This window comes from Lynx rufus, unplaced genomic scaffold (genome assembly GCF_022079265.1).
Source record: "Lynx rufus isolate CCGP_SWC_20201006 ecotype Redwood Valley unplaced genomic scaffold, mLynRuf1.p SCAF_20, whole genome shotgun sequence".
In the NCBI taxonomy this organism is placed as follows: Eukaryota; Metazoa; Chordata; class Mammalia; order Carnivora; family Felidae; genus Lynx; species Lynx rufus.
Window position 1 is genome coordinate 25,758,478 of NW_025814835.1, and position 25,016 is coordinate 25,783,493.

A 25,016-nucleotide genomic window follows, 5' to 3' on the forward strand; every position below is an offset into this window, starting at 1 on the left:
CATACTTACCTCTTTTTTACCCCCATCTACCCCACCAGAGCTTCTCATTCCTATAAATCTGTGTTCTAGTGATCACTCCCTGGTTTCATAATAAGTGGTTAAATGTGATTGTGACGTTACTCAAAGGGCGCAGCTGATTAATCAGAACGTGACCTTGGATAATTACTGTTCACAACTAATAACATAATTGAAGGTAACGTGCTGTACTTAGATTTCAGGAATTGTAGCCAAACGTGGTGGGCGGAGGAAAACTGTACACGCCCAGGGAAAAATCCCTCCCTTTGAAAAGTTGCCTTTGAGTTGCACTGACATATCATTCATTCCCATTTTCACCTTAAATATTTTATCTTCTGCAGACATTATCAGAGGGGAAATAGTTGATCATTTTTTAACAGTTTTAATGGTTGCTCTGAAAGTTGATAAAAGCCACCTAACTGTTAAAATCATCATCACTAAATTTACTGTTGTCTGCAAAATTCTAACCCAGTGGTAGGAAATACAAGCCTATATCTTTTTTTTTTTTTTTAAGTTTATTTGTTTTGAATGAGAGAGAAAGAGAGAGAGAGACAGAAAATCCCAAGCAGGATCTGCGCTGTAAGCACAGAGCCTAATGCGGGGCTTGAACCCCCGAACCGTAAGATCATGACCTGAGCCAAAATCAAGACTCAGATACTCAACCCACTGAGCCACCCAGGCGCCCCCAAGTCTAAACCTTTGAATAAATTGTATCACGCTCTTGGCTGCTGTGGCAGCCTGACTCCAAATGAAATTGGGGACGAAACAAATTACACCTTTCACCTCAAATACTTTCCATTAAGAAAAGTAAGGCTTTTGTTAGTAAGAACTGCTGGAGACAACATGATAAAGTAAGGAACATCCAAGTACTGGTCTCCCTCCGGACACTGACCGGCTGACTTGGGACAAGCCTCTCTCTCTCTCTCTAACCCTGTTGAGTCATCCGTAGGACAGAGCTTTATCAGCTCCCTGGATTGTTGTGAGAATTAATTAACAGTAGAGCACATGGTCCATAGTAAACCTGCAGAAGGTGTCCGTTCCCTTCATTTTTGATACATAACTTATACTTCCCTTCTGGAAGTGGTAGGTTTATCATTTTTTAAGTAGCGTGAGTTTGAATGTGACAAGAGAACATCAGCTTAAAACAGACGAACGGGAGCCAGTTTGAAAAAGGGAATTTAGTTAGAAACTGAGTCTCCTGGGGCGCCTGGGTGGCGCAGTCGGTTAAGCATCCGACTTCAGCCAGGTCACGATCTCGCGGTCCGGGAGTTCGAGCCCCGCGTCAGGCTCTGGGCTGATGGCTCAGAGCCTGGAGCCTGTTTCCGATTCTGTGTCTCCCTCTCTCTCTGCCCCTCCCCCGTTCATGCTCTGTCTCTCTCTGTCCCAAAAATAAATAAACGTTGAAAAAAAAATTAAAAAAAAAAAAAAAAAGAAACTGAGTCTCCTTCCTACCCCGCAGCTCTCCTGGTTGAGAACGGCAGTTCCTTGAGGCCCGGAGGCAAGTCCGCACATGGTACAGGGTGAACAAGAGTGGATCACCGTTGCGTTCTTTCCCTCTGTGACCATGTGGCACGTCCATGCTCTCCCTTGTGGGCTGTGGTATGTGTATTTGAGCACCACACAGTCTGCTTTGCTTTGGTTCTGTACGTTTTGGTCTCCCCATTGGCAGTCTCCAAAGTGGACGGGTACCCGCCGTCCATAGCAGCGTGGGAGGACTGTATCAGAGCTTTCTTTTCATCTAAAAATAAAGAGATTGAGTTTTCCCAATTCATAGCATTGCACGGACCGCCCACCAGGCTCTCCGTGTCAGCTGCAAGACTCCGGGTCTCCCGGGGAGGAGAGGGGCGGTCTCGGCTTGGAGGGCGTGGTGGGCACTCTCACCTTTCATTCACCTATAGTTCCTGGTGATGTATGTTACTCATGGTTATAAATCTGAGTTTAACTAAGTAAAGCCTCTAAGATGGAGTATTGGAAAGAGTCCTGCAAAGGAGCCATAAATCAAAGGCAGTCCAATAGAAGTACACGTGACACAAAGGAAATGGCAGAGCCGAGGTCCCCCTCAACCTGGAGCAGATGCTAAATCACAGGGTGAAAACACTAACGAACCCTTCTCATCTCGCAAGAGACGGTTGCACAAAAATTGCCAAGCAGGGTGTTTGCATTACGGGTTTGTATTTACTGTGATAAGCAGTGCTCTTACTGTGACCGATACCGTATTTGCTGTTGATAATGTGAAGCCTCTGTGACGTGTAAGATCCAGGACAGTTAGTCATCCAGATTCATTCTAAGGATCATATTTTAATGAGTATAAAAAGGTGTTTTGTGTCTGTAGTTAGGTAACGTTTTAAACTAGCTTTTCTCTTTCACATATAAAATAGCCTATAAATGGAGATACTCAATTTTCTAACAAAACAAATTTTTATATTTTTACGTGTCTGACTGTAAATACTTAGGTTATTCTCTTGAATAAAAAAAAATGACCTATAATCTTCTTAATTTATTAACATCTTGATCTTAAAATGATTTCCTAAAAAAATACTGGCATTCTTTTCGTTTTTAGTGACCAATATTAAGGTGTGGTGTTTTTTTTTTTTTAACATTTATTTATTATTGAGAGACAGAGAGACAGAGCACGAGTTGGGGAGGGTCAGAGAGAGAGAGAGAGAGAGAGAGAAGGAAACACAGAATCCGAAGCAGGCTCCAGGCTCTGAGCTGTCAGCACAGAGCCAGACATGGGGCTTGAACTCACAGAGTGGAGATCCCGACCTGAGCCCAAGTTGGACACTTAACTGAGCCCCTTTAGTGACCAATATTACAGGACAGTGTTATTTTCAGAGCACCTCTGTTATTAGCATCTTGCTGCATAGTTCCAACTGTGCTGTCACACGAAACAAAAACAGTTCTAGCTTGCTGTTGATTAGCCTTGTTGATCAGGGATAAGAGTATGGTGATTACATTCCGTTAATAAATGATCCCCCATACGTCATTTTAGCTGTTAGCTTCGGATTGCTTTCTCATCGGGCCTTTTTTTTTTTTTTTTTTTTTTTTTTTGAGAGTTCCCGGTCAGTAAGCCTCAAAATTGACAGATTTTAAGCTTTAGCTCTCTCTCCCCACCTTCTGATGGGTGCCACCCTCTAAATGAAATATAAATAAATGCAAGGTGAGGCTGCACACTGAAAGAGCAGAACTCCGGAGGCTTGCTTAAGCCACAGCATGGGTCATCAGCCCGGAATATTCAGACGCTGGCTCTGACTCAGCCATCAAACGCTTTCAGAGAGGACCATGTGCAGGAGAAGTAGAGGAGTAAGGCTGGGTCACCTTTAGGAAATGGACCTACCACGTGAGGAAGGCAGCTTGTGCATCTCCTTGTTTAAGAAATAACACTTTACCTTCCAGGTGATCACCTTCTTCAGCTCAAGGTTGCTGCAAGCGGGAGCCGAGCTCTCCGTGGAACGGGTCCTGGAAATCATCAAGCAGGGGGCTGTCGCACTGCCCAAAGACAGGCTGAAGGTAAGACTGCTGAAGGACACGTGCACTTTTGTATCACTTGGTGTAAACATTAGTGTCTGGGCATGCCCTACTCAGAGTCCTACCACTTGCCAGTACTTGGCTGGAAAAGGCTCTTTACTGCCTTCTCTACTCCGTACTCGTACGCAGAACTGTGACGTAGAGGGATTCCAACAGTTTTTTAAAAGAAAACCGCCAAAGAAGGACTAACACCTTCATACCACGCCATGCACTGTGAATAAAGAAGCCCCTTACTTTTTTAACCCAGTGAAATGATTCAGTCTTACAAGTGTCAAGGGTTGAAGGGAAGGCACTGCTGGTGGTGGTGACTCAGCACTGGGCCACACATAGTGTTCACTCAGTGCCCTGTGGCGTTCTGAGTGTCTCGTGCCGTTAACTGCTTCGATCCTCAGAACCCTTGGAGGTGGGTAGTGTTTCGCCCGAACTTTTCGGATGGAGAAACTGAGGCACAGAGAGGTTACGCGACTTACCCAAAACCACGCAGCCAGAACACTGTGGAACTGGGTGGTTCATACTCATGCAGTGTGGCTCCAAAGTCCACGCTCAGAATCCCCACGCCATTCACTGCCTGCCTGCACATAGCTCTGGAAAGAGAAGCGTCTCTTGGAAGAGGTAGGGGAAATAGGGTATCTTACGAAGGCACTTAACGTCTGCGTGTTCCGCGTGTTTCCAAAGTGATCTCATGATGTGAAACTCATACCCTAAGACTAATTTTCTCCTTAAAAAAAAAAAAAAGGATATAAAGGGAGTATTTTGTGAACGTACAGCATTGTAACACATCTTAGCTTTCATGCTGCTTTTCAGGGTTTGCCTCATTACCTCTAATTTTTCTTGAGCGCTCGTTCCTAAATTAACAACACAGGGCATCATAGTAGATGTTTGGCCGCCTTCATCATAGTGTTTTATCACAACCAACTTCTGTTCCAGAGTTACTGTTTGGGGGGCTGTGTTTTTAACAATATCACAGAACCACTGCTTCTGAATGCTCGAGAGAGGTTGTTGTAGGATATGAAAATATTTTCAGTTATAACAACAGAGTTTGTAAAATAATAGCACATTAGTCATTATAACCACTTGCACAAGTTCCACCGAAAGTAAACAGCAGCGAGGTTTCTGTTTATCAGCTAAAATGGCACCACCATGTGGCAATAACATAGAAACTGATTACAGGTCACCGGTCCCTCCAGCGTTGACTTGACTCTCTTCCTGACGGTTCTTTAAATGTAAGGAATTCATATCGTTTCCATTCTTGCATAAAGTAAGACTTCGGAGGTTTGTTGTTTTCCCGAGGGTGCGCGCGCGCATGTATGTGTGTGTGTGCGTGTGTGTGCGTGCGCACGTGCTGTTTCCAGTTTACCTGAACTACACCACGCGAACCGGTACGAAAACCCATGAAGATGGGAGTGGCTGCCTACAGGACATGGTGGACCTTGGTGTCTCAGCTAAGTCAATAGAGAAGCGGAGCCGTCAGGAGGCTGGAGGGAAAGGGTCACAGAAGTATCTGGAGGGAGATTTGAATGGGATCAAAGAGGGGGTGCAGTGGAAGTAGTGGAAATGGGGCTAAATGAAGACGGCAGAAGTGGAGCACGTCTTGGTGACAGCATGGTCTGGCTCTGGCCATGAGTGAGGGACTGAAGTGCTGTGCCTGCGAATGGAAGTCAGTGCGGTTGAGCCAGTTAGTGAACTGGAAGCCATGGATGGGCTGGTCATTCGCATAAGCTTCCTAGGCCCCCAGGGCGATGAGCCGTGGGTGGAGAGAAGGACTGTGAGCCAGATGCCGCGGTCAGTCAATGGCAGTAGGTGGCAGCGCACAGACGACACGAAGCTGCTACCAGCCTCCTATGGGCAGACCCTTCTGCCTAAGGGTAGAGGAATAATAGCCAGGAGACAGTAATGAAAACAAAGAGGGCACCAGCCCCACCTCCAGACCCTGAAGTCTGGAATGTGAAAGAATGAGCAGCCTCTAACTTCCAAAGGCTCCAGGGGAATCAGAGTCTCAAGGGGAGAGAGCTGAGTTTCAGTTCAAGAAGAAGTAAGGAGGGCGCCTGGGTGGCTCAGTCGGGAAAGCGTCCGACTTCAGCTCAGGTCACGATCTTGTGGTTCACGAGTTCGAACCCCACATCGGGCTCTGTGCCGACAGCTCCGAGCCTGGAGCCTGCTTCTGATTCTGTGTCTCCCTCTCTTTCTACCCCTCTCCCACTAGCGCTGAGTCTCTCTCTCTCCCCAAAATAAATAAACATTTTTTTAAAAAGGAGGGGGGAGTAAGGAGGCAAGATTCCATGCAGGGACTGAGGATGTAGTGATACTTAACAGCCATGAAATAGGGGCTCCCAAGAGCACTGTGGGGTATGGGAGCAATGTGACCGAGTATCACATTAGTAACCCAGGCGGGGTGCAGACTCAGGTGAAGTTACAGTAGGGAACCTGTAAACCGCGTAAGGTGAGGAATAGAGGATGTGTAACCTGGAGAAGAGAAGACTTCAGGAAAAGGGCACGCACGCGTGCGTATGCTTTCGGGTTTCAACTGCTTTCGGGATTATTCTGTAGAAGAGGAGCTGAGCAGTTCACTGTCGGCCCTAGGACAGCGGGTAGAAACTGAACCAAGACAGGTGTTAGTTCAACGTAAGAAAATGTTTGCTGACAACTTAAGTTGTTCAGCGGTCCAGACATGGCTCCAGGAAATCGCGAAGTACTCACGACTAAGTCTGGATGGTAAGCATAAGGGGAGTACCGGATGGCAGGGGCACTCAATCCATAACATAAGAAAAATGGCTGAAAGGATTTCTATTATAAAAAGTTACAGGGGCGCCTGGGTGGCTCAGTCGGTTAAGCGTCCAACTCTTGATTTGGGTTCAGGTCCTGATCTCACGGTTCAGGAGTTGGAGCCCCGCGTTGGGCTCTGCGCTGACATCGTGGAGCCTGCTTGGGATTCTCATTCTCTCTCTCTCTCTCTCTCTCTCTCTCTCTCTATCCTCCGCTGCCCCTCCCCCACTCACACTCTTGCTTGCTCTCTCTCTCAAAATAAATAAATAAACTTAAAAAAAAAATGTTTTAAAGTTACAAAGGATGATCCCAAAGATTTGCAGTTAACGGTCTGGACTTCTATCTTCCAAAATTCCGTGAAGAGTTTCTGTAGAGCGGTGCCCTAGTAACATCCTCCTGCTCTTGAAAATGACTTAGAGGTGAGCACCCTGCTGCTGCCAGATAAAGTCTGGAGTCCTGGGACAGGAACCCGACACCGCGCACATCTAGCCCCCAGCCGCTGTTCTCCATACTCCCCTTTCCCTGAGCAGTGATCCAGCCACCAGAACGATCTCTGTGCCTTCTGCGTCTTCCTTCCTGCACGTTCAGATTTGCTTACGCAGTTCTCTCTTCCCAGAGCACCGGCCCCTCACCCCTTTGCTTTTTGCTTATCCCTCCTAAGCATTTTAAGGCCTTGCTGAGTTTGTGAACTGTTGTGAAACCTTTCCTTTTACTTCTCCTCCTACATATGCTTCCGTCCTCTAAATGCCCGCAGCATTTGATGAGACTCCTGGTCTCTTCCACCCTGTACGTAGTTGTTCAAATGTTTTCTCTTTCCCACTCGACTCTAACATCCTTGAGGAGTCGCGTCTTGCTCATCTGTGTCCCCTTGATGCGTGTTTCAGTGCCTTATACATAGTAGCTACCCAGTAAATCTGATGAGAAGATGAGTGAAATTCCCACTTTACATGCTCTAAAGAGGAAACAGGGACTCGTTGGAATTCAAAGGTTCAGGAGTAACATTTTTTTATCTCCAGACCTGCTTTTCGTATTTTTATTCTACCTTCCTCTTCACAATTTTAATTCATTTAACTCTTTCTCCGTGTATGTGTCAGGCACTGTACTAGACTGTAGGTAGATACAGCCTTGGACAAAACAGATAAAAATGGCTGCCTTCATAGAGTTTATTTTTTGGTGGGGGAGATGGACAATCAGATAAATAAGTAAAATGTTTGCTATTCTAGGTAGCAGTACATGGGAGGGAAAATATAGAGGAGGAGGAGAATACACAGCATTGGGAAGAAAGCAGTTTTGGATGGCATGGGCAGAATATTGTTGAATCAGTGCTGCTTTGCTGTTTTTTGTTTTATATTTTCTTTTAAAATAATTTTAGACTTACCAGAAAAGTTGCAAAAACAGTAGGTATAGTTCATATAAGCCCTTCATCCAGGTTCCCCTAATGTTAACAACACATATAACTCAAGTACAATATCAAAACCAGAAAATTGGAGCGCTAGATGGTTCAGTCGGTTAAGTGTCTGACTTTGGCTCAGGTCGTGATCCCATGTTCCGTGGGTTGAAGCCCTGAACTGGGCTCTGGGCTGACAACTCAGAGCCTGGAGCCTGCTTCAGATTCTGCGTCTCCCTCTCTCTCTCTGCCCCTCCCCCACTCGTCCTCTGTCACTCTCTCTCTCTCTCTCTCAAAAATAACATCAAAAAAATTTTTTTAATTAAAAAAACCCACAAAATTAACATGAGTATAATACTATTACCTGAATTACAGACCTTATGTGAATATTACTATTTTTTTTCTCCTAGTGTCTTTATGCTGCTCCCCAGTCCTATCCAGATCCCACTTTGCATTTTGCTGTCATGTTTCCTTACTCTCCTCCAGTCTGTAAGCGTTCCTCAGTCTTCCCTTACCTTTCATGACCTTGACAGTATGGATAGTGCTGCTCAGTTGTTTTACAGAATGTCCCTCAGTTTGGGTTTTTCTCATGATTACATTGAAATTAACACATATTCTACCAACCTACGCATAGAAGTGATGTTGTGTCCTTCTCAGTGCATAGAATCAGGAGGTACCTGATGTTACCATGTCTCACTACTGATGATGGTTCTCCTTGATCATTTGGTTAATGTGGTGTCTACCAGATTTCTCCTGGAAAAAGTCACTGTTTTTCCCTTTATAACTGATGACTCTGTTAGGAGTGAGACTTTGCTAATATCCTGTTTCTCCTCACAACTTTTGCCCACTGAATTTATCGTCCATCAGTGGATCTTACCTGCACAGTTATTACTGTGGTGTTTACCTAATGATAATTTTGTATTTCGTTATAGAGTATAATTCAGTACTATCACTTACTTATTTTGTGGCTCAAATTGTTCTAGCTTTGGCCAGTGGGAGCTCCTCCGGGTTGGTTCCTGCATCCTCTGACATGCCCCTATCTTGTTTTGAGCACACCTTTACTTTTCTGGGGTGCAAGATACCCAAGACTCATCTCATGTTTTTCCTACACCAGTCCTGGAATCAACCACTTCTCCAATGAGCTCTGGTTCCTTTCTTTTCTTTTCTTTTCTTTTCTTTTCTTTTCTTTTCTTTTCTTTTCTTTTCTTTTCTTTTTTTTAATAAATGGTATTCAGGAGGGGCACCTGGGTGGCTCAGTTGGCTAACCGACCGACTTTGGCTCAGGTCATGATCTCACAGTTTGTGAGTTCGAGCCCTGCGTCGGGCTCTGTGCTGACAGCTCAGAGCCTGGAGCCTACTTCAGATTCTGTGTCTCCCCCACTCTCTACCCCTCCCGTGCTCACGCTCTGTGTCTCTCTGTCTCTCAATAATAAATAAATGTTAAAAAAAATTAAAATTAAAAAAAATAAATGGTATTCAGAAAACAGGACCTCAGCACTAGGCAACCTTCTTCTTAGAACTTTATGTACCCTTCTACTCGTTCTGTCTTTCCCCATCTGCTTTCTGTTCTGTGGACAACCAGTACTTCCTCACTCTGCTATCATACCAGATATTTTTCTTCTTTTATATCCCTCCCTTGCGATAAACCTTAGCTCCTTTCTTTCAGATTATTGCTCACTAATTGTGTCTTTAGTCCATTTCTTTCCTACCCATTCCAATCCCAGACTTTATTTTTTAATTCCTTTGGTGAATGCCCCTGGCCCAAGAGCCCCTCCATGGACCATGGCAGATACTGAAAGCTAATTAGTTCACTCTAGTACTGAATTTAAAGCAAAATGAATTGCAGCATACAGGCTATATGTTTGAATGTTAATATGTTGTGCATTCATTATACTGTGTTCGGAAAGAAAGTGTTCTCTATATTTGAGACAGTAACATATAACTGAAAATATGACTCTTTGTTTTTCAGGATTATGGTTAAAGAGAGATTAATTAATCTGTAGGAGGTCCCAAGCCATTTAACTCTTATTTAGAGCAAGATCCTATGGAGACCAAGATCATGGATAAATCCCTTAGATGCCGGTTCACTTTTTTCCGAAACATAGCAAGAAAGTGTACTCCTGACTCCAGATTTCCATCTCGCTCTGTGGTTGCAAGAGGGACAGATGAGGGAAGAGGGATGATTTAGTTTAAAAAAAAAAAAAAAAAAAAAAAAAAAAGACAAGAAAGCAAGCCATCCCCAGTACTAGAAAAGAAACTAAAGTTATATTTATTCACAGATGGTGAGTCATCCTCAGTTGGTTTAAATGATAGCACATTATTACCACAGATGTTACCAGAAAAAAAGGCTGTTTATCTTTATAATCAAGCCTTATCTCAATTATTTTAATCATCTTTTTGGATTGAGTGTTTATAATAAAACGAATCACTTAAAACCTCTAGAGTTTAATTCATAGAACACTGCTGTATCTAGAGTTGATTGAAAATTCAAGCTGTGTGTTGAATAATATTTGTATTATACCACATGACAGCACATTATTGCCTTTTGGCTGGTTTACTACTATATACTGATAAAATAATTGTCGGGCCCATAATAATAGCTTTGTGTGCAAGATTGATGTAAAAGAGGTTGTTTTAAATTGGAAATGCTGTTGTAATAAGGTCTTTCTGAAAGTGTGGGATAGTGTGCAGTTATTGATTTGTTCTTTTCCTAAAATATAAATTAAACATCAAGAAAATTCAGAGTTCTTTCCAACGACCCTTTGTGTTGTTAAGAGGAACACAAGGCTCCTTGCTCCTGAGAAATAATCAGCTAGTGTCAGCTGAAGATGAGCCAAAAGGTTTTGAAGTTTTCCTTGCACTATAGGACTGAAGCCAAATTTGTAGAGGAGTTATTCTTCCAATTTTGGGCAAGTAAACATTAAGATCTGGAAGCCCATGGCATAGTAATTGACTTTCAACCAAATAAAATATTTTTCAATCAAATGTTATTTGACATAGCCTTCTAAAATATTTGTGTAATATCCTGTGTGGGAACATATACTCTTTGGATAAATCTGTCTATATAGTTAAACAACTTGGCTGTTCAGAGTAAATAGTATTAATGTCATTCTAAACATCCTCTTCTTACTGGTATTCCGTGAAGTCTGGGAAAGGCAATACCAGGTAATTAGTTTTTTCAGACTCTCCTGCATAAACAGAGACCTAAAGAACAGGCTCTGAAATTCTAAGTTGCTTATTTCTCCTTTAGGGGTTGGAAGGAAATAAATAAAGTTAGTGTGTCCTCCAGGAGCTGAGTTCGAAGCCACAGCTCAAAGTTCGCACTGTCTGCGTCCGCAACAGGGACTGTTCGGACTCCCAAGAGCGATCCGAGCGTCATGACAATGGGTCAGAACGCATCCAGGCCTGTGCGGATTCTCCTCCCACTACCACACCATCTCATATTCAACTGCATAAAGTCCCCCAGGTTCCCTCTTTTCTTTGATCCCGTGAATTATCTGTAATTTGAAAACTAAGATACCATATCTAGCGTTTGAAAATTAGGCCCTGATTTTCAGGGGGAATTAACCAGAAGATAGCTTCCCTTTTAGGATAAAGAGGAAGCTACGGAATAATACAAGTCACTGACAATTAACTAAACGTCTCCTCTCATTTACTTGATAAAGCATAGGATTAAAGGCAGGTAGCCAGTTGGACACTAAATTATTTTTAAAGCCTTTATTTTATATTCACTTTTTAGAATATTCTGTTGTTAGTCATGTAAAGAGAAATCTAGTTAACTGAAATTTCAAGAATTTTTTCATAGCTTCTTAATACTGACTTGCTTAAAAACTTCCTCCTCTCTCCTACCGGGAGTCTCTCCCCATCCCCACCCCAAGTGTCTGTCAGCTCTGTGTCCCCAGAGCTGATTCCTGAGTGCCACCCTGGCGTGCCCACCTGCTATTGGTGGCCTGCCTCCAGGTCCCATAGAAACTCTCGTCAGCAGGTCCGCAGCCACGCTCCCCTGTGTCCTTGTGGATTTCTTCCCGTGGAAATGTGACCAGCCGACATCCTCTCTAACTCAAAAGTGCCACCAGTTCTGTGAATTCTCGTTACTTCCCAAATCTCTCCTTTCCCTCCACGTTCCCATCCCACCCACCCGCCCCCCCGTAGCCAGGGGAGTCTCCTGTGCCCACTCTCCTGTGGCCAGCACGCGGGGCCCGGCAGAGCCTCGCTCTCGACCCTGGGTCCCGTTTGCCTATGGATCCTGGGCTCCAGGCTGCTGGCCCACCTCCACGAGGTCGGCATTGTCGCGGTCTGTGCCTGCCTCCTGCTGCTCCTGCCTCCTGCCTCCTTTCCTAACGCCCCCTCCCAGCTGCGTGTCTTTCTTTGGATGCACTCCTCATGCCTCAAGTCCCAGGGCAGGCTTTCCCTTTCCCGAGCAGCCCACCCCAGTTCACCCAGGCAGCACAGTCACGGCAGAAATGAACTTTTCCACCCCGCCTCTTGATTTCCTTCTAGCTCTCCTCTCTGCCAAAATACCGATTTCTCCTTTGCTCCTTCAGCTCTCCTTACCCATTTCGCAGCATTAGAGCGAAACATCAAAAGGACTTACTCTCACCCAGTGCAAAGTGAGGGTTGTCTCCATGGCCTGCTTTAGTGAGGACCCCTCGGCCCAGGCTTTGGGGTGCAGAATGGGAAGGTGGGGGCTGTGCCTGCCCTTAGCGCTAAGCTCTCCCAGCTGATTGGTTCCCCTGCGTTTTGTGCTGTTTCCACCATCTGTGTGCCTCTGTCCCCAAATTTACATCTCAGAATTTATTCATTCACTGTTCCTTTACTAGATTTTCATCATCCTCATTTGTAGTACATACAGCATACAAATAACACATTATAATTTTTAAATGTGTTTTGACTGTTTATTCCGTCTGCAGCTAGTCCACTTTAAACACGACATGGCCAGAGCATTGGTGGGCAGATACAGGTGCAGACGACACCAACCCTGTCCTCAAAACTACGTATCCCGTTTCAGGAGAGAAAGGAGCAGCTCGCAAAGACCGCGCACAGAGCAGGGCAATCAGTGCTGCACGTCAAATGAACAGCATAGAAGTTCAGTTCTGAGGGAGGTCAGAGCAGGAAAAGGGGACGTCGCTGGGAAGGTTTTAAAGAGAAACCTGGACTTGATCTTCTCTGTCTTAAAGGGGTGGTGAGGGTTCCATGGGCTGAGATGAGAAAGAAATCCAGGCAGAGGAAATGTATGGGTGAGTGAAAGCGAACACCCAAGGCAAGTTCAGCTTTGTGTCCCACTGAAAACATAAGATTTCTCATAATTCCTACGACCAGATTAATGTGGCTGGTGTTATTTAGTGACACACTAATGTCATTAGACTGGCGGCTTTCAAATTTTTTTGACTGCCACCCACAGCAAAATATGCATCTTACACACATTTCTATACAACCGAAACAAAAGTTTCATAAAAGAGAAACATTTCATTTGTCCTCAGTAAATGTGATGAGTGCTGATATTTCCTATTTCTTTCCTCTTTTTTAATTGCCAGGCAGACCCATTAAATCAATTTAATAGTCCACTATGATTTAGTAACTCAGTTTTTGAAATAAGCATTAGATCTTTTTTTTTTTTTTTTAAGTTTATCTTATCTACTTAGCATGCGTGCAAGCAGGGCAGGAGCAGAGAGAGAGGGAGAGAGAGAATCCCAAGCGGGCTCTGGGCTGTCAGCACAGAGCCCGACTCAGGGCTCCATCCCATGAACCACAAGATCATGACCTGAGCCAAAGTCGAGTTCAGTGCTTAACCGACTGAACCACCCCTAGAATGTTGGTTTTCAAGGCATAGCCCTTGTGCCAGCAGCATCTGCATCCCATAGAAACTTGTTAGAAATGCACATTCTCGGGCCCCCAGAATTCCTGAAGTCGAAGCTCCGGGGCTGGGACCCAGCTGTCTGCGTTTTAACAAGCCCCAAAGGTGGTGTCTGATGTTAGTTCAAGTTTGAAAAGCACAGCAATGGCTAATTCCCCCCAGCACACCAGCAGCTCTCCACTCTTAGGGCCTTTGTACTGGTTTCTCTTGCCTGCTTCAACTGCTATCCCCGATGTCTGCATACCCCCTTGGTGTATTCGCTCGCCCAAGCACCTGATGCCTGACTCCCTGAGGCCTACCCTGACCTCTGGTTTCAATGTTCACACTCCCTGTCCCCCAATTCTGTATTTTTTTTCTTCCTTCACATTATTTATCATGTAACATACTTTGTGCTTATTTATTATTCTTCTCCCAGGTAATGGAAGCTCCAGAAGGTCAGGGACCTTCACGTTTTGTTAATTTGAAGAGTCTGAAACTCTATTGGCACATCAGGGCACTTCCATATTTGCCGAATGGAAGGGAGGCAGGCAGAAAAGGGGGTCTGTTGACCACGGGGTGGTGGTCTGAGATTCTGCTTCCGATTAACATGCTTCTTTGGAGAACAGCTCTCCATAGACTTCTTGCAGGGTCCACTTTCGTGCCAAAACACCATCGCAGAACAAAGGTCAAAGCAGAAGTCCTGGTCACCTTGTTGGAATAGTTCCAGTTTTTAAGCCTATAATATTATTCCACACTGTGTATTCTGAGAGCTTCAAAACCCTGATCTGACCTCCACTTGAGTGCACCCATCAACAGGATACTGCCTGTGCAGATTGACCTCCCTAAATTTTTAATAGTATCTCTTCTTGCCTCTTGGCTTGCACTGATTTCATTATCGTTCAAGCAGAGGAAACTATTCAGATAAGCGACCTCATTCTATTTCTGAATCTTTCTTGGAAAGGGAAGAGCGTGATGGAGCTACTGGGCTCATGTGAAAAATACGGAGCCAGTGTCTGCTTCTTTCTGCCTGATTTCTCTCTTCCTCGGGATGTGTAGAGCATGCACGTTCTCAGGTTCTGACAAACACCGAGAATAAGTCACTCGCGTTCGGACAGGGAAATTTGAGCTCCTGTGCCCAGCACCGTCCCACCGGCCAACAGTTAGCCTTTTCCTGAGAGTCAGTCTGCTACTAGCTTGTAACTACTTTAATTGTTCCCGTGGCCACGTTTGACTTTTTGACTTTTTTTTTTTTTTTTTTTTTGTACTTTGTTCTCTCTTCTTTTTGGAATATTATCAATCCCTTTTCACTTTTGGGTGGATTCTAGGAAGCGCTAAGTGTAAAAGGTACAGGTCTGGGCTGGACTTCCATCCTAAAAAAAGGAACACTGGCTACATTCCTACCGAAGTTTCCCTAAGCCCAGAATGATCTCTGCAGAAGTTTAAAAGTCAGAGTGGCTCTCCCTCCTGTTCTAAGCTCCTTGATTTCCTGCCCAGTAAAGACAAGCATCAAGTCTTACTCATAAGTTACTTTTGTCTGTCATGGAACAATAAACACAAGATCATTAGTGGTTCGGGAGACCTCTGCATAATGCTGGCAGCTGATTCTTAAGACCCTTCAATCCCCGCGTGAGGACTGTCTTAGGAAATACACGGTCTCAAGTGCACATGCACGCACACACTCCCCCAACACACACACGTGCAGGATGTTGTTCTAGCTTTTCAAGTCACCGGTCTGCAAATGGAAAGTCTTAGCCAAGGAGAGTCATCCCCTCAGTAGAATCCCTCAGAGCAGTTTCTCAGGGCAAGACTATAGGAAGCACAAGAGAACTTGTGGCTGTTAGAAGCCTGTCTGTATGGGTGTTACGTAAGAACAAATCTGCCGTTGCATTGATCCGTGTGTCCGTTTTTGTGCCAGTTACCATACTGTCTTAATGATTACAGCTCCGTAATACGCCTGTCTCTCCTCCCATCAACTTGAGGGTTCCAGGAGTGCACACAGTCACATAGAGCACTGTTTCCAAATGCAGATTTCTGGGTCTCACCTCAAATTCTGACTCCGTGGTTTGGTGATGAATTTGGGAACCTGTCACTTTAAATGGTTCCCTGAGTGGTCCAGATGATTTACTAGATTGAAGAACCACTACCATATGGCCTGGTTTCCTCCAAATCCCAGCCCGCATGAAGACTAAGGCCATGATGGTGAGGGTTACCAGGTAGCCTTGGTGGGATCAGAGCAGTTTTATCTTCCTCTCCTATAAAACACTGAGAACTCTTCCATGATAAACCGTAAAATAGAAGATTTGTTTCTTCCCGATAGAAGATACCACAGTTACTTTATAAACTAGACAAACAGTCACCAAAAATTAAAGTCCGTGTCTTTTAAAATGTTGCATATCTGTTCCTCGGTCTGACATAAATATCCCTCTTTTGGCTCTTTTTCCTTTGTTGTTTATTATCTGGTTCCGTTTATTGAGCACTTGCTCTGTGACAGGTCCTCAGCGAGGTATTTTTGTATAAGCGTTTTTATTTAGTCTTCCTGACAACTGTAAGAAATACGAAGGTAATTTACATTTTGCAAGTGAGGAAACAGGCTAAAGAGAATCTAATGCTTTGTCCACATTCATTTCAGTTCATCTTCTCTTTGAGCCATGAATCTCCGTTCTTCTTTCTTTTAAACCTTAAATTTTTGTCTCCTAATTCACAACCCTATTTGCCTATTAGATCAGTTTGTTTAACCTAAAGCATGCATAATACACCTAGTTAAGTTCTTGGCTTCAACAGTATCTTACTCAGGGTTGTAGAATGACCTTAAAATGTTTGAAATTAGACTTATTGCTACTTTATACAGTACTCAAACATACATGGAGTGTTTTCTCATACATAGTATTGAAATTGCACTAAACATGCAAAAACTTCATGTCATACTAACTTTTAGAATAGCCATTCTTGATCCATAGTCTAACTCATGATATTTAATGTCTTACATTATTTTTGTTTCATTAAACATATGGTAGATTTGTAAGCAGTTGATAGGATTTTTTTCCCTTCCTTGTGATGAATGAGAAAGAAATCAAACCTAGTTTTTACTCTGTGATCCCAGAGTATAAAACTTTGGTCTTTGTTTTCATTACATCTCACGTATAGTCATGAAAGCTAGAACACATAATTGAAAAGTGATAAAAATCTGATTTTTCTGTAGGCAGAGAATTTTTGCCCACTTCTCTAAACCACGATTTCTAGTGACCAAGGAAGGGACACACACACGTTTGCCATGCAAGGGCAGCAGTGGAAAATGCTGATACTCTTCCACTGAAAAGGAAATGTGAATGTGTGTGGTTTTATCTTTAAATCTCTGCTATCGGTTTTGATAGAATTACTTTCTTTGGTAGAGGCAGAAATGTGTGATTCACAGACTAACATTTCTTAAGGAGAGATTCGACTCTGGTGGTTAAAAAAATTGAACCAGTTATTATTGTTCATCTGTCCCAGTCTTGACTTTTCCGTTAGGTTGACCATAATTACTGAGATTGTTCCGTTGCCTTTAGAGCTACTGTTCAAGTCATTCGCTCTAATCCTTACAAAGTGTTTTGTAATGTAATTTATGACCAAAAAGAAAAGCTCCCTGATCGTTACAAAATTATTTCTTTTTATTGGATAATAAGTGAAAGAATGAATTATTTCTGAAAAAAAGGATGACTAACGAATTATAGTAATTTGTTCTGTGGGTTCTCCTTATTAGTACTCTCAAGCCAGAGAAAAAATAGAATGTTGTTAAGTGAAAGAATAAGAACACTAAATCATTGTGTTTGGTTCTGGTGATTTCTTAAAGAGATGTTCTTACTTGAGCATACACATCCCAAAAGTTTCTGAAAATTTCAAGGTGATAAAAGACTTTTTAAAGAAAGCAAAGTCCACTAACTGTAATCCCTTGCGTGTAGCAAAATTGGTTTGTTTGGAGGACCAAAACTACTTTCTTCGTGGTGGCTTTCCTTTCTGGGCACGCTGGAAAGAGCAGTGATTGGTCCATAAGTAATCACACTGAGGACGCTGGTAAGCATCTGGCCATACTCGCTAAAGTTTCTTTGTGCCACATCCGTTAGTTTTAGAGGGCTCAAGGCCACGAAAGCCTGGTTCTGTGAAGAACATGAGTACTGTCAATGCCGATCAGCGACTGGGGATAACTAAGGAACTGATGAAACAATTTGTTTTCCTGGCAGTTCCCCACATCCAGGTTCCTTACAGGATTCTCGCCTGAGAGCTCTGAGGGCAGCAGGAAGTACCTCAGGCACTGCATGATAATTGCAAGCAACTGAGTCCATTTTGAAAACTTAGAAGGTCTTCATAGCAAGCACAGCTAAATTTACGAACTTGGACACATATTTCAGGGGGTTCCTAATCTCTGACCAATATAGTGCCGATCACTACACTACGAAGATCACTACCAGTATGCCCCTCTTAAAAGAATCAGATATACAGAGACTCCAACATTAAAAAAAAAAAAAAAGATAAAATATCGGCTAGTTATTTGTGTCCAGAAAGGACCTGTGCTCATCAAAAAGATTTTTCCCGTGCTCTTTCAAACAGAAATGACCTTGTGATGTTTAAAATTGGGACACAGTTTTTAAAAAACACTTAAAGTTGGCTTTTCTTTGGTATTAAGTTAAACCTGTGTTTGCTATCAAATTATATTATTGCTCACTAGTCTTAGATTGGAAGGAACATGTTTTATACCCATTTTCAGAAGAATTTTGAGTCCTAAGAATAATAACTGGTTCGTGGTCATGCCTCATGTGCAAATGTAGTCAAGGTTCCATTTCCTAACAAAGCCACCCCCCTTCCTTTTAAACTGTGAACAGCATCCTTATATAGATGACTACATAAGCTATAGATGTGTGCTATAAAAGAATAATTATAAAGTGACTATCCATGCATTCACTGTTCAGATCGAGACATGGAGCATTGCCAACAGCCCAGAAATGCCTAGAAATAAACGCTGTCCTGACTTTGGAGGTGACTGTCTGATTCTTCCTCATAATTTTACCATCCATGTGTATATGCCCAAACGACCTGGTTTTCCGTTTTTGAACTTTTCGCAGACGGAATCACGCAGTTTATTTTTCTTTGCACCTTCCTTCTTTCGCTCAGCATTGTTTATGAGAGACGTTTTTGTTGCTACATGAAGTTTGTTCCTTTCCACTGATGTGTTAATATCGCATTGTGTAAATAGTCCATGGTTTATCCATTCTACCTCTGGTAGACATGCAGATGATTTCCAATTTTAAGCTACCAAAAAAAAGTTCCCGTGCTATCTTGTATACAAATATGTATATATATTTTCATCTCTCATTTCATTCTTAGTCCTTTGCCATGCTGTCTATGTTTATGTCTCCCGATGGCATCTAGCATAATACACTGCCTTGCACAGAATAGCCACTCATCAAATGTGGCTGAATGAATGAAGATAGCTCGGTTGAAAATCAGCTTGAGAACACCTGCTTCTAGGTGTCGTAGACTAAGACCCCACATGACACCCCCTACAGAAATAGCTAGAAAGCCTGGACAAATAACACAACATACAGCTGTATTTCAGGCACTAGAGAGTGAATAGAAGCAAACAGATTCCAACAGGAGTTCTTGCTTATTTAGAGGAGGGAGATTGGAAGGTAGAGAAGTTTTGTGTCCTTGGCTTTTATAGCCTGGGGCTAATAAGCACTGCCCGTGTAGTTTACTCCACGGTGGTGAGAGGTTCACATGGAAATACTTGGTTTTCCTGGCCTGAGGAACCACAGAAGTGAAGCTGGGAAAGCCTGAGTGCTGAGGAGACTAGAGGAACCCCAGAAGGGAAGGAGCCCGAGGGGCAATCCCCAAAGTGTGTCTGTCCCCATCGGTGAGTGATCCCTGAACCGTATGTGGGAAAGAGACTCCCAGCACTTCGGCCAAAGACCAGAAGTCTGAGGGAAGACCAGATTTGCCACCCTGAAGAAAGAGAGGAGTGCACAGATCAGAAGACCCTGGCGGAGAGTACTTTCACTTGGAGGTTGGGGGATAACAAACTGACCTCCTTGTCCCCCTGAGGCTTTTAGCCTGGGGCTAACTGCAGTGGCAAGCACACACCTAGCAGAAACAGGGCGGGGCGTGAGGGGAGAGTTGTAACCTTTCTGGCCTAGAGAACCAGAAAAGAGAGGCAGAGAATCTATGAAGTCTGAAAATCGTGAAGGAATCCCAGGAGAAAAGGGGATCCTAAAATGTGTCTCCCCATACCTCTGAAATACGTGTGAACCACACGTCTAAGGACCAGACTTTAAGCAGCTCAGCAAAGGCAAAAGATCAGAACAAGAGACTAGAGTGCGACACCAAATCCAAGGTTCGCAGCTCAAGGCCAGACAAGAATCTGCACAACTTAATATTATTCAGGATGCAATCCAAAATACCCCAACATCCAAGGAACCAAGAAAATGGAACACATTCTCTAAACAAAAGAAAATCAATCGAATTCAACCCCAAGATGAACCAGATGTCGGAACTAGCAGATAAGGATTTTAAAGCAGTCACTATAACTCTCTTCAGTGTTTTTATTGCATAAAACATCTTTTCAATGCATGAAAATCTCAGCAGAAAAATGAAAAGTCTCAGCTGAGAAATAGAAACAATAAAAAAGAACCAAGGGGCAGGGGCACCTGGGCGGCTCAGTCAGTTGAGCATCCGATTTCGGCTCATGATCCCACGGTTTGTGCGTTCAAGCCGCGCGTTGGGCCCGGTGCTGACAGCTCGAAGCCTGGAGGCTGCTTCGGATTCTGTGTCTCCCTCTCTCTCTGCCCCTCCCTTGCTCACGCTCAGTCTCTCTCTGTCTCAAAACTAAATAAACATTAAAAAAAAAAAGAACCAAGGGGGGAAAAGACAGAAATGTGCAAATGCCAGATGCTAGCACCAAGCAGAATAAACGCAGAATGCCACATCAAGGCATGCTATTGTCAGAAGTACCGAAAGCCAGTGATAAAGAACAAGAGAAAAATGTCATAGTACGTGCAGGAGCACAACAGTCCAGTTAATGTATCACTTCTTGTTAGAAACCATATCGTCTTAAAGAAAACAGAACAAGATTTCCAAAGTATGAAAGAAAAAAACAATTGTCAGCTCAGAATGCTATATCCAGTGACAAGATCATTTCGGAATGGAAATGAAATAAAGACATCATCAAGTAAAAGAAAACCAACAGAACTCGCTGCCGGCACACTTGCATTATAAAAAGTGCTAAGGAAGTTCTTTAGGCTGAATGGAAATGATCCCAGACAGAAACTCAGATTTGGGGGAAAGAATGAGTATTTACCGGAAGGGGCAATATATCTGGGTAAATGCCAGTGATAGCATAAAGGTTAGGAGAGGATGGAATGGCCCTCCTGTGTGTTCTGTATTTTACATGAAGTAGTAAATTGTTGTCTGTAAGTTGACTGTGAAAAGGTAGACGTGTTTATTGTAATCTCGAGGGCAGCCACTATAAAAAATAATACAAAAATGAATAGCCAGAAAGCCAGCAGGAAAACAGAAATATAAAAAATATTCAAATGATTCTTCCCTCCCCCATCAGGCAGGAAAGGAAGAACAAAGGAACAAATAGAAAACGGAAAAGAAGGTGGCGGACCCCACACCCAGTCACATCAAAAATTATATAAAATACTCATTTGCTAAACACTCATTAAAAGGCAGGGATTGCCAGAATGGAGAAAATAAGACCTAAATATATACAGTCTGCAAAGGAAGTGCTTTAACTTTAAAGATACAGATAGGCTGGGGATGGGGAGCCTGGGTGGCTCAGTTGATTAAGCGTCCAACTTCCTCTCAGGTCATGATCTCGTGGTTCACAAGTTGAAGCCCTGCGTCAGGCTCTGTGCTGACAGCTCAGAGCTGGGAGCCTGCTTCAGATTCTGTATCTCCCTCTCTGCCCCTCCCCCCATGTTCTCTCTCTCTCTCTCTCTCTCTCTCTCTCTCTCAAAATGAATAAACATTGAAAAAAAAAGATTTAAAGGTAACAGATAGGCTGAAAGCAAATGACGAAATGACAAAGAGGTACCATGCAAACAGTAAGCATAAGGTTTAAGTGCCTATGTTAATATGAGAGAATACAGATTTCACATGAAAACCTAGGACAAAAGGGAGGAATATGTCCTAATGGTCCAAAGGACAATTCGGTAGGAGGATATAAGCAATTGTAAATGTATAGGGACCAAAAACAGAGCATCAAAATCATGAAGCAGAAAATTGGCAGAATTAAAGGGAACGTGAGACATTTCCACTATCATCGGGATTTTAACATCCCAATCTCAGTAGTTGGTAGAACAACCAGACAAAACAGAATCAACAAAGACACGGGAGATCTGGAAAATACTATGAGTCAATTTGACTTGATTGATATTCATGGAACATTTCACCTAACAGTGGCAGAATCCAGGTTCTTTTTGAATGCACATGGCACATTTAGACCAAGATTGACCATATTCTGAGCCCCAGAGCAAGCCTCAATAATTGTAAGAAGACTAGAATCATCAAAGTTAAATGTGATGATTAGAAATTAATAAAATGCCAGGGTGCCTGGGTGGCTCAGCTGGTTAAGTGTCCAACTCTTGGTTTTGGCTCAGGTCAGGATCCCATGATTTCGTGGGTTCGAGCTCCATGTCAGGCTCTGCAGTGATGGTTTGGACCTGTTTGGGATTCTGTCTCCCCCTCTCTGCCTCTCCCCTACTCACGCTCTGTCTCTCAAAATAAATAAATAAACTAAAAACAAACAATTAAAATTAAAGAAATTAACAAAATGCTTAAAAAGACAAAATTGTGACCAAAAGCAGATCAGTGGCTGCCTTGGGCCAAGGGGAGCAGGGTAAGTGCAAAGGGGCAGGAGGGGCTTCTTAGTGTGATGAAACCAGGCAGTATGTTCATTGTGGCGATGCGTTGAGTGCATCCAAACAGCAAAACTTGGCGAATTGAACACTGAAATTACTCAGTGTTATTGTATGATAATATCAATAAACAAACAAGAAGGAAACAATCAGTTTGGTCATTTTCACCTAACAGATGCCAGAGTTCAATTCAAAAATTTAACTGAAGGAGGCACCTGGCTGGCTTGTCAGTGGAGCACCCAGCTCTTGATCCCCAGATTGTAAATTCGAGCCTCATGTTGGATGTAGAGATTATTTTAAAATAAAATCTTTTTTTTTAGATTATTTATTTATTTTGAGAAAGAAAGAGACAGCAAGAGAGGGGCAGACAGAGAGAAAGAGAGAGAAGGGATCCCAAGCAGACTCTGTGCCAGCAACAAGCCCCAACGTAGGGCTCGAACTTACAAACTGAGATCATGACCCGAGCCAAAACCAAGAGTCGGGTACTTAACGGACTGAGCCACCCAGGCGCCCAAAATAAAATCTTTAAAAAAAAAAATTTTTTAACATTGCCAAAAGGAAAAAGAGAAAAAGTACTTTTGTGACACTCCCTTGTCGTGCAAGGCACCGTGTGTTTCACCACTGGAGAAAAGAGCTAATTAATGGTTCTATCGTTTCAAGAGTTCAGATCTTAGAAAAAGGAGCTTTCTGGGCTATGGTCCTACAGGGGACTCGAGCATTCTTTCCCCGTGTTCCTTCTCACACAGCCCAGGGCCCGCCCTTGTGCCAGAATAAAAACTATTTAACACCCGCCCTCCAATACTGAGCTCCTCTAGGTGGAACGAGAGAAAGATTTTCCATCTAAGCGTATTATCTACCAAAAAGCTATCGGGACTGGCAGCAGCGGTGTGTTCTGTGGCATCCATAGCCTGTCCGTGCCACTCCCAGGGAGATTTCTGGGAGTAACTGAAACCACGTTTGTTCACTACCTCCAGAGATTGTCTTAGAGTGGAATATACAACTCACTCCTTTCCAGGTTTCTTCAGGATGCGAACATTCTACCCTTTATGTTGTTCCTACATTCTTATATGATAAGTCTTCATAGAAAAATCAACAGGCCCCGCAAAAATCATTCTGTGTGGCCCATCGTCCCAGAGCGTAGACAACACAGGGCTCATTATCACATTGGAGTGGTAAATTACTTGAACAATTACAATGTAATGTTTTACCAGAACACATGACAGTAGTTTACTTCTCTATAGTGTGGAGAGTAAACCAAAAGTAGGAAATAATTTATGGTGTCATCTAGAACGAGAAAGGCGTGGCAGCTTTTCTTAATGTCTTCCAGACTCAGAAACATCATAACACTTTTTACACGATTACAGCTATATTCATATTTGTGTTTACACATACGCACTTGTGTGTATGTGTTTGTGTATTCACCCATCCAACTATAGACACACACACACACACACACACACACACACACACACACACACAGGACGATCACTCCCCAAAGAGAAAACATTTACTGACTTTGAGTAGTAAGATTAAGTGCGGGTCGGGGTTATTTGTTTGCCTGCCTGCTTATAATTCATTTGAACGTGGCCCTGCTTCTGCAGTCACAGGGTGCTGGTGCTAACACTTTTCCGACACTGCTCTATCGAAAGGAAGGATAAACATCACCACAGCCTCAACATAGGAAAATATGTGTTAGCAAGCTCTTAAACGTGTGGGGTTTAAACTCTTCCCATGTTATATCAGGTCCTTACTGTAAACTAGCCAGAATGTTTCCCAGCAGAAAATAATAATTATGTCTTCCACTGGAAAGAGCACTTCATAAAACTTTTTTTTTTTCCTATAAAACAGAGTAAACATTCTTTTGATCCCTCTGCTTCCCCACCTCAAAACTTAAACTACCATTCCTTCTTTCCAGGACTCAGAGTAGTAAATGTTTTGAATTCTCAGTGTTGGAAAAATCCTGACATTTTACAGCCATTACCCACTGCCCCCGTCGTCAAAACGTGGATGAAATTGCGCATCTATAGTTTACAGCTCATCAGACCTATTGCCAGTTTCCCAAGTAAGGATCCAGAAATGTGTATTTTCTTTGTGACCCTGTCGTCAACTCCCTGTTTCTCCTTTACTGAACCTCTCTGTGCCTACAAGTCCTCAGCTCTATGATGATCGTATTTGTTCGCTTTGGCTAGACTAACATTGCTGAGTGACTCGGATCCTTGGATGAAAGTCTGAGGAGAGGCCTAAGGAATAGTGGGAGTGGGAGAGAACCCCACGTTCAGGCTGGGTCTGCCCCCGACACACTCAGCTCTCAGAGGGGAAAGTCCTATGACTCACGTGGACTGAAAAGGACCTGAAGGAAGGAAAAGCACGCGGAAAGAGGGGGTTGCCCTGGCCCCTCCTCCTCATGAGAACCTCAGATTCCTAGCTGGCCAGTCCCTGGGATCTTGGGTCCTCACTCATTGTCTAGCTTGTAAAAATCATGCTGGCCGTCCTTCACCAGCAAGGAGGCAAAAGTTGAAGCGAGGTTCTTGACCTCTCAGAGTTTTAGTTGGGGAGCATCTGAGGGAAATCCTGTCCCGTCTGCCCTGCTTGGCAGCAG

At 43.4% G+C, this 25,016-nt stretch overlaps 1 protein-coding gene across 5 annotated transcripts in view; it reads left to right on the forward strand.

The window, feature by feature from the left end:
* Positions 1-25,016, forward strand: part of DYM (dymeclin) — a 353,737-nt gene that overhangs the window by 298,569 nt on the left and 30,152 nt on the right. For all 5 annotated transcript variants that reach the window (XM_047086465.1, XM_047086468.1, XM_047086466.1 and 2 more), the window contains one exon: positions 3,412-3,525. In XM_047086465.1, coding sequence (XP_046942421.1) covers positions 3,412-3,525 — 114 coding nt within the window. The remainder of the gene's footprint in view (positions 1-3,411; positions 3,526-25,016) is intronic.